The sequence below is a fragment of the Schistocerca gregaria genome, chromosome 6, assembly GCF_023897955.1.
Source record: "Schistocerca gregaria isolate iqSchGreg1 chromosome 6, iqSchGreg1.2, whole genome shotgun sequence".
In the NCBI taxonomy this organism is placed as follows: domain Eukaryota; kingdom Metazoa; phylum Arthropoda; class Insecta; order Orthoptera; family Acrididae; genus Schistocerca; species Schistocerca gregaria.
In genome coordinates, this window is record NC_064925.1 from 453,358,499 (window position 1) to 453,369,013 (window position 10,515).

The 10,515-nt window shown below is 38.9% G+C and overlaps 1 protein-coding gene across 5 annotated transcripts in view; it reads right to left on the minus strand.

The window, feature by feature from the left end:
• LOC126278351 (protein arginine N-methyltransferase 9-like) overlaps nucleotides 1-10,147 on the minus strand; it is a 111,916-nt gene extending 101,769 nt beyond the window's left edge. Inside the window, exons 1-2 of one of the 5 annotated variants that reach the window (XM_049978405.1) lie at nucleotides 9,301-10,147; nucleotides 9,014-9,140 (exon numbers count right to left, since the gene is read on the minus strand). In XM_049978405.1, the coding sequence (XP_049834362.1) occupies nucleotides 9,014-9,140; nucleotides 9,301-9,466 (293 nt within the window). In that variant the 5' untranslated portion in view covers nucleotides 9,467-10,147. Of the gene's footprint in view, nucleotides 1-4,136; nucleotides 4,464-6,945; nucleotides 7,167-9,013; nucleotides 9,141-9,300 lie in introns of those variants that run through there. The other 4 variants (XM_049978404.1, XM_049978400.1, XM_049978403.1 and 1 more) reach the window with 4 other exon arrangements.
• Between the last annotated feature and the right edge of the window lie 368 nt (nucleotides 10,148-10,515).

Sequence of the window (10,515 nt, forward strand, 5' to 3'; positions counted from 1 at the left end):
TTCTACTTTAGCTACAGACTTATGTTCAAAGTCTATATTTATTAATGGAGGTGTGCCATTTACTGTACGGAACTGTATATACTGTGTTTTATCAAAATTTAAAGAGAGTCCATTTGCTGAGAACCACTTAATAATTTTGTGAAAAACATCATCATTTACAATTACATCACTTAGTTCTTGGTTTTTGGATGTTATTACTATACTTGTATCATCAGATCGTTCTTCCGAAAAGATGGACCACTTGAAGGATTGAAACTGAATTTGGTGCCTCAACCTATTTAGAGAGAAAAGCGAAACAATTAGTCAAAGAATGCGATATCGCCATTCCTAATATGGTACCTAGACATGTCCTAAGGGAACACATTGTGAACCGTGTGATAAAATTATATAACAGGGAAGATAAAAGCTGGTGATGGCCTGCGACAAAGGATTTTGCGTTGTCAAGAAAAATGGTTCCAGGATATACACACACGCGCACGCCCACGCGCACATGCAGAGAGAGAGAGAGAGAGAGAGAGAGAGAGAGAGAGAGAGAGAGAGTGTGTGTGTGTGTGTGTGTGTGTGTGTGTGTGTGTGTGTACAAACACTGTCTTGCTCAGATCATTTATAATACCACACAGCCAAAATGTTATACAACATGTGAGGACACCACATATGAGAACTGTTCACATACACACCCTTTCATGACATACCTAGAAGAGTTGTTTGACGAAAATGGAATTGATGACATAACACACAAACTGTGGACATCTACATCTCTGGACATGTCCATGTCCTGTGGAAGACTTCTTAAAAAACCTCAGCAATAAATTAAAAAAACGCTTGTTGCTCTCCTTCATAGTCACCAAACAATCTTAACATCTACAACACCTGAAAGAGGCAGTTTGTCACAATGAATACTTTGCTGTATGTGATTTAGCAGAAAATTGTGCAGTTGTCCTGCAGGATGAGGTACAGTGGTTTCACTGGAGCAGGGCACAGGCCACCGTTCATCCTTTTGTTATTACATACAGCCAGCAACCTGTGCAATTGATCACATATCATGTCAGAAAACCTTAAACATGCCACTGTGAATTAAGTCTTTTGAGTCATTTGATTGACTTCATGATATCCCATTTCCATAGGACACCCAAGTACATGTGTTAATTCCCAGATGGCACTGCAGTCCAATGTAGGAACTGCGAGAGTTTTGCAACCATATCTTTTCATCAGAGTGATTGTGGGAAGTGGCACTTCTCTGCCACATCAATTGACAGAGGACCATGTGATGGTATTGCTGCTACCATCAAGATATTTGCTTCCCATGCAACTCTGCAGTATATCTACAACTCTCACATAGTGAGAAATCCAGACAGTGTGATTGGTGTACCAGTTGCTTTGATGGTGTAATTCATTGTACATGTGGGTTCCTCGATAGTAAGTTTTTATTATGTAATTTTATGATTTGATTTATCCTCATTTAGTCATAAATGAAGATCTTTGTTGTCTGTACTCTTATACTTTTCTATCATGCTATGTATGTTTCCATAACCAGGGACCTGAAGATGATGCTTCTTGGCACCAAAACTGGTAGCATGTTTTGAATAAACAACATTAGATTACAATATAGCTGTTGGTTTCAGTTATCACTATTTGAGTACTTCATGACAGGCTGCTGCCCCATGGTCCTTGGTGGATTACCAGAGATATTTATATACATCTTTTTTTTGCATCAGATTTGCACCTGACGGCCAAAATTGGAACCAATTTTGCACAGTGTAAATCACTTTGGCACTAACACCTTAGAATATCTATGAATTTTTGCTGGCATGCAATAATTAAAGCCAACATTGGATCTCTGTGAGTAACTGCACTTTAGTTATAACCACCTAGTGTCATATTTTATGTCACTGAGGGTCAGATCTCAGTCTTTTACCTTACATATTCCAAATGCTTGTCAATTGCCTGTTCACCTTGCTGCCTTACTGTGTGTTGCCACTGCACCAACCTTTCTAACAATTAATAAGCTTTTCAGTGCTGTATGGCATTTTGTTGCACTCTGTATTGCTTTATTGTATCACATATTAATTGGTATATCCTAATGTCAGCCCAATTTCATTTTTTACTATGTTCTGTAATGAACATCAAGACGCAAATACATATAAAAAATAGAAAGAAACTTCCACATGGGAAAAATATATTAAAAACAAAGAATCCAAGACTTACCAAGCGGGAAGGTGCCAGTAGACAGGCACAATAAAATAACACACAAACACACATACAAAATTTCTGGCTTTCGCAACCAACGGTTGCTTCTTCAGAAAGAGGGAAGGAGAGGGAAAGACGAAAGGATGTGGGTTTTAAGGGAGATGGTAAGGAGTCATTCCAATCCCGGGAGCGGAAAGACTTACCTTGGGAGGAAAAAAGGATAGATATATACTCACGCGCGCGACACAAGACACTTGTATATATCTATCCTTTTTTCCCCCTAAGGTCAGTCTTTCTGCTCCCGGGATTGGAATGACTCCTTACCCTCTCCCTTAAAACCCACATCCTTTCGTCTTTCCCTCTCCTTCCTGAAGAAGCAACCATCGGTTGCGAAAGCTAGCAATTCTGTGTGTGTGTTTGTGTGTTTTGTTCATTGTGCCTGTCTGCCGGCACTTTCCCGCTTGGTAAGTCTTGGAAAAAATATATATATATTTTCTTAAGCATTTGTCGAATTTGGCATTTTTTCAGAATTTTGTGTGGCTATAACTTTTGTCGTACTTGTGCTGCAATTCAGAAATTTAGCATTTTTTATTCTCTAGTCACATGTGATGAACACACCAAATGTGATGAAAATCAGGGATGGTCCGTCCACAGTTGATGGTGTGACACGGAATGTCTCAAATATGTATAATGTTCTACAATACAACAAATTTTGCTATCATTTGTAGCTGTTCTCAGCTCACTGTTGACCAGGTACTTACCAAGTGATCTTCATTTTCAGAGTTTGCTTACTTGGGAAGCTCCTTGTGCCTAAAATAGGAGTACATCGTTTCAAAGCTGTTTCAGTTAAGGGCCTTGCAAGTTCATCTAACTGTTTATTAATGTAGAGGAGGACCCCCCTCTTCTTTCCGAAAGTGTGTTCTTTTTGTTCAACAATAAAAAGAAAATTCATAGCAGATGTAATTTACTAGTGTTTACTTTGTTAACCACACAAACTTTTATAGACATACAAATCACCTGAGCACTTCCAGTTGGTTGGCTCTGAAAAAACTCCAAACCCCTCAAATTACAGGGAGTGTCTTTGGTTGAATTTATAGGCTTCATAGGAATCCCACATGAACCTTGGGAAATAAAGATAAATTCGGACAGGACCCTGCACTATTTGAATAAGCCAGATATAATCAGGGTGTTTCAAGTGCCCCAGAGGTTGCTCTCCGATTGCTGCACTATAACAGCCACACGTCGACAATGCTCATCTCCCTTTAATATATGTAGTTACACTGCAAACTAACCACTTTCATACGTGTGAGGGCTACCGGTAAAGTAATCTGCATTAGGCTTTACATAAAATACTGGATTTATTAGAGCAAATTGATTAGAAATACTTTTATATTACTTATTCATGTAATTGCCAATCGGGGAGAGAGGGTGTGCTGTGTAGAGCACATGAGAAGAACTAAGAAGAGGATAGGGAGGGCCAAAGAGAATGGTGGATGATGGGAGGCTATAGAGAAGGATTGTAGAGCAGGGAGGTGCAGCAAAAATAGATAAAAGGAACATGGCACCAATGAGAGCAGGCTTGGACAGGGAAGAAAACGCACTTGTAGCATTTGCCTCTTATTTCTAAACTCATGCTCATAAATTAAGGATAACTGCAGAATGTGGTGCCACACAATGTGGCACTACACAAAACTGGCGCTAATAGCATAGGCACATAGGGAACACACACGACACAGATCTGCAAGTCCACGGTATTGGTGATAAGTTGAGAAAACCATCCCAAAACACATGTGCTACTAAACGCCACTGTTTCCTCTGCATGTACCCCGACATCAATATGGGATATGATCACCATGCACACGTACACAGACTGAACAACGGGTTAGCATACTCTGGATCAGGTGGTCGAGCAGCTGCTGGGATATAGCCTCCCATTCTTGCACCAGTACCTGTTGGAGCTCCTCAAGTGTCCTAGGGGTGTGAAGAAGTGCAGCCATATGACGACCGAGAGCATCCCAGACGTGCTCGATGGGGTTTAGGTCTGGAGAACAGGCAGGCTACTCCATTCGCCTGATGTCTTCTGTTTCAAGGTACTCTTCCACGGTGGCAGCTTGGTGGGACCGTGTGTTATCATCCATCAGGGGGAAGGTGGGACCCACTGCACTCCTGAAAGGGGCACATACTGGTGCAAAATGACGTGCCGCTAAACCTGACCTGTTACAGTTCCTCTGTCAAAGACATGCAGGGATGTACATGCACCTATCATAATCCCCCCCTACACCATCAAACCACGACCTCCATACAGGTCCATTTCAAGGACACTAAGGGGTTGGTATCTGGTTCACGCCCGATGAAAACCCAGTGAGAATCACTGTTCAGGCTATACCTGGACTTGTCCATGAACATAACCTATACTATTATTTAAACTAGTTGTCACTTGACAGGCAACGGGCTGCAGGGCTCCCACAACCAATAAACCAATCACAGCCAGTGCTGTCGGCTGCCACTGCGTTGCCACTTCGCTCTGTTAAGCTGACTAAGGCATTGTGCCAGCCAGCCCTCAGCGAGCCGTTGTAGACGTGCGGGTGAGAGATTTGAATAACTTGTAGCTTCACGTGTTTATGATGTCTGATGAAAGCAGTTGCAAGAGAGGGAGGTCGAGGCTGCACACTCCTTGGAAACCTCCAAAAACTGGCGAACATGGCGTCGTCATATGAAGTCAGGCGTGTGAATACGTGTGTTCCTTAAGGGAGTATTTAGAGAGAGAGAGAGAGAGAGAGAGAGAGAGAGAGAGAGAGAGAGAGAGAGAGATGGATGCAGGAGGGCCTTCGTTCTTTTGGATAAGGTGGTGGAGTGAACTGCAGCTGCTCTGCAAGTTAGCGAACAATCAGTAATAAGAGTCTGCAAGGAGAAATTCATGAAAGAAGGCTCAAGTGGATCATCTAAATTGGAGACACCTGGGAAAAAGAGGCAACTAGAGAAGAGGGTTACAAAACTTGACTTTTTCAGGAAGATGCCATTCATCGTCAAATATACACATTTTATTCGAGGAAGGAGTATCCAACACTCCAAAAACTACATGCTACCCTCACAGCGACTGATCTGTTTCAGGGTAGTAAATCGTCTTTGTTAAGTCATGAAAATGTTCGGAATCTACTATAAATCCATCTCTGGCAGAAAGTTACTAATGGAACACTAAGATATTGCAGCCTGGAGATGCCACTTGCTTAGAAAATTAGTGGGGACAGATTGGCTTGATGAAATGTGGGTGAATGCAGGAGACAGAAAAAAAAAAAAAGGCTGGGCAAATGGTACCACCAGCGGTAGTATGGCAGCTCCAATCGGCAGAGGAAAAGGTTTCATTCCAAATTGCCAAATTGTTTGCTGCTATTCAGTTCAAATAAGACCTCCGACTACCACAAAGAGATGAACCACAATACTTTTGTGAAATGGTTTCAAGACTGTGTGCTCCAGAAGTTAACAAAAACTATCATGGTTATGGATAACGCTCCTTATCACTCAGTAATACAAGATAAATCACCCACAAAGGCAAGAAGGAAAAACAACATTGTTAGCTGGTTACAGAAACATAAGTTACAGTTCGACATTAATTTGATAAAGGCAGAATTATTAGAACTCCTATCGCAACACAAGCCAAAGAACCCGATTTACATTTTGGATGAAGTAGCAAAAAAATACCGGCATAAAGTGCTCAGATTGCCTCCTTACCATTGCCATTTCAACGCAATAGAGCTGATTTGGGCTCAGGTTAAACGGCATATTGCTGCAGAAAATAAGAAATTCACATTAAACAAAGTGGAACGCCTTTTGAAAGAGGCAGGTGAAATTGTGACATCGGAAGACTGGCAGAAGGTAGTGCATCATGTGAAAGGAGTGATACAGGACACATGGGAACAATGAAGGTATCTTACAACAAAGTGTCGAAGACCTAATTATATCTGTCAATAAGAGCAGCGACATGGATAGTTCCACTGACTGACTGAATTAAGCGGTGTTTTCGAATTGTCTGATTAGTGTAGTGTACTTACTGCCATTAAATATTGTGTTTGTGAATTTATTTCGATTAATAAATATTCTTGTTGTGAGACTAAGAAATACTGTTTGGCCAGCTCTCGTCATCTCCTTACAGTAAGTTAGACTGAATTTTAATTTTATTTCATTTTGTATATACACCAAGATGTTATACAATGTGTGTAATAGTTTGAGATTTGCAACCTAAAGAAGAAGAAAACTTTTCTGGACACGAAAATTTCTCACACTTCAATAGTTAATGTAACAACAGCCATAATTAAAATTAAGAAAAGATATTTGATATGCTTATAGATACCACTGAGACTGATACTGTATGTACATTTCAAAATATTTACATAATATTTAGAGGAGATTGAGATTTTAAACTTCATACTTGTTTCGAGCTCAGTACTGATAAGGTTGCTTAAAAGCACTGTTTTCAGAAATTTATATACAGGAAACGTAATGCACTATGAAAACTTTTAAGGATTCTTTGCTGAGTGCATTATTTTGGTACTGAATGGAAAAAAATATTTTGCTGTGACGCCAATAGTTTTTCAGTAATGACGTGATAAGTTAGTAGCTGTTTGCGAAATTGAGAATTTAAATGGTTTCAAACAAATTAACGTAACTCTTGTCCTAATTAAAATTAAGAATAGATATTTCACAGATTGAGAGACATTGTAGAGATATACATCATATGTGGGTTTGAAACTTTTTACTTACTTTTTATAGAAGATACAGGCTTAAAACTATTTCCTATCACTGGTGGTAGCGATGCGCTGAGGCGGCTGCCTCCAGCCAGTGCTTGACGTGACAACACCAGAACTTCACAGCGCAAACGTCAAGTGACAACTGCTTTAAATCAAACTTTAGGACCACTGTTCCAATGATCATGTGCTGTGTCCCTGACAACAGGCTTTACTGGCTCTCCTGTGACCAGGGGTCAGTGGAATGCACCTTGAAAGTCTCTGGGCGAATAAACCATGTCTGTTCAGTTGCTATACACTGTGTGCCCACCAGAGCGTTGTTTCACCATGTATCAGCATTATCCTTAATTTTGAGCATGACTTTATAGCTGCATCATGAATGGTTACCTTCACTTTAGCCTTTTTTTCTTTTATCAGTCCTATGACTCTCCCTCTATTGTAGGCCTATTACTAACATTCGTCATTAAATTGTCACACCAGAAACACTATATGCAACAAACTAAAACACAAATAATATTCCAGTTCATTACTTGTGTTTTAATTATGTTAAAAAGACATCTTGTAACAAGATACAAATTTTATATGTTAAATTATCAGAAATGTTCCAAATATACATGGTTACAGTATGTTCATGAAAAATTTCCCATACTGTTGCAGAGAGCTAATATAGTCAACTGTGAAATTAAATATTTACCAATATTTAAAAGACAATGTAAGTCCTATGTAAATTTACAATCAGTACAGAGAAAAACAAATGCGACTCAACTCTGTATTAGTATGTTTGCCTCTAGCATTTTACACTTAATATGAACAAAACTAAGAAATACAAACAACATACAGCAAAACATGAACAAAGTAGTTTATCCAAGTTCTAAATTCTGACATTAAGATCAAATATTGCTTGACAATTATTCACAATAAATGCATCTCACTCCATTTTTTAAAGTGGTTCTTTATGTTCTTTTGGTAAAGCAGTCTTATCCTTGCATCATTGTTACTTTTGCAATTTAACGGCAAAACTAAGAATGGAATGATCTGATAATATTAAGTACAGCCTACTACACTGTATTTTCATAACATACTTTACAGTCAGTCATTTGTATACTACCCATTACATCCACAAATATTAATATAGATGCAATGAACTCTATAGTGTTCATGTACTCTTCCCTACAACAAGTTTGTGACCATCAAAACATCGAACAGAGGGGAAAAAAGGGGGCATTGTAACTAAAGCACAACAGTTGGGAAAGACACTGTGTGTTTATTCATCTGTAAACTTTCAAAAAGATTTTGTTTTTCAAATAAGTGAATGATTGTCTCATTATACCACATTTCAATATGTGAAGACAGTTCTGGCAAAATACTTCTCGGTACACTGAATGAGTATATTTCATGTGGTGACCAGTGCACCAGATTTTGCAGCCTTGCAGTTACTGTATGCACAACAAGTGGAGTGAAACCCAAGCAACTGCCGCCACTTTCTGAACTACTGCCATTCCAGTATACTACCGGATAACCCAATAGAATACCAGTCAGTGCAGGTACACACCATTCACACTCTGTGCTTAAGAACATGACAGGGAACCCATCATTTTTCGTTGTAATTAAGAATTTCTCAATGTTTCTCACAACTTCCATGACCATACTGTCTATGGTATTGTATACAAGTGTGCCAGGCTTAATGATAACAGGTGTTTTAAGATCTTCTCTTACATCTACAAAATAAAAACTCTGTTTTCTATTAACAATTTCTTTGGCATTCTTTATGACATTTTTTGTACTGATTATGAAGCACTCCTGAGCACAGCACAATACATGTACATCTGCTTGTAACAGACTATGATACTTTAACTTTGCTACAACCTGGGATATAACAACAGGATCAACAGCACTACCAATATCCCATAAAAACCCTGTTTTAAGATTCTGATTTATTGTTTCCAGGCTTAAGAAAATTTTTGTAAAGTATTTCCAAAATATTTTACCAAAATGTTCCGAAAACACTTGCTTCCACTGATCAAAGACTTCCATATTTTACACATCCAGCTTAATCCAATGAACATTAAGAGCTAATTTCTCACCTGTATAAATGAGCACCAAGATTATTTAAAACAGCGTCATTGTCCCCAAATATCTCCAATGCCTGTTCATAACAGTTGAATAAATCTGTGTATCGGTTTTGTGATTCAAGAATATTGCCCCATGAGCCTAAAATTAACAGAAACCATTAACTATCAAAAGCTATAATCTAATTATCCGCTACCTGTTAAAAAATAGGCAGTCTACAATTTAATTCTGTAACTTCTCATGACACACACATTACTAGCAACATCTCAAAAATAAATATTTTATTTAAAAATCCATTTACATAAACATAATGAAAACTGCTCTTTGAGTTCGGGTTTCCACTGAGGATTGAGTTTCAATGCAACAAGGAAATGAGCAAATGCTCTTCCAAAATTCTGCTTCTGAAAGTACAATTCAGCTTGCTGCCGTGATCTGCAGGCAACTTCCCTCCAAGCTTCTGGTTTCATTATTTTTCTAGAGCGTTGAAACGGAAAGAAAAATTAGCTGTGACGCTATTTTATGCGGAATATTTGGCAATTGGTTTTTTTCACTGTCCACGAAATTAAATATACAAACATCGCCAACAACTGTTAGGTCATCCTTATGTACAACAAATTGCAACCAGTCAACTGTCGACCTAGCGTTTATTTCCATGAAGGCATGTCAACATTCATCTTTCAGTGAAAGGCCTACAACAAAATGCTTTTAATGAAAGTTGTTCTCGATTAAAATGCGCAAAGGAAAGAACGCTGTCACTTATTTTAGAAGAGGAAACAGAATATAAATGTTTCACTGTTCTTTAGGTTTCTCTTTAATTTAGGTACCGTTCTTTCTAATTATAAAAATGGAAAAAAGGTACGTGTCCGTGTCGCGAACACACGCAAGAGTAGCATCAGTCCTTTAGTTTCGACACTTCTCACTATAAAATTCGTATTAGGAAATTACATTTCACACGCAACTCGATACGTATTAAGGATTTAATACTATCCCTCTATTGACTTGTCACCTGTGGATCCGACCGCATTTTAACACATATACCCAAGAGCAACTGTTCAAATCTTTTGGTAGTCACATCAGAAATGAGCACCCTGTGCATAGATGTATTTGTTCTCTGTTGTCCTGGTACTGCGATTCTAGCTGTAGAATACATGCTAGCAAACAAAACAGCAACTCATGATCTCTTCAGTTGGCATTTTCCTTGCAATTTTGGAAGCCGTTTCTGATCTTTTCTTGGGATATAAATTTTCCGATCGCTCTCAAGAATATTGAGAAAGGTTACGGCAGCTGCGCTGAGCAGTCGTTTGTGCTTTTTGCAGCGGCCGGCACAGATTCCATCAGTTGTTTAGTGGACTGGGATATTTCTCTCAGTGGCTATTTTTAAAATGGAAACTAATGACGAAATCCCAGTCGATACAGACCAAGGGTCGGCTGTCGCTTTGCATACGACACACAACATCGAGACTGTCATGATGCATCCTACTTCAACAGTGTTAATTACAAATAAGCATCAACTGGG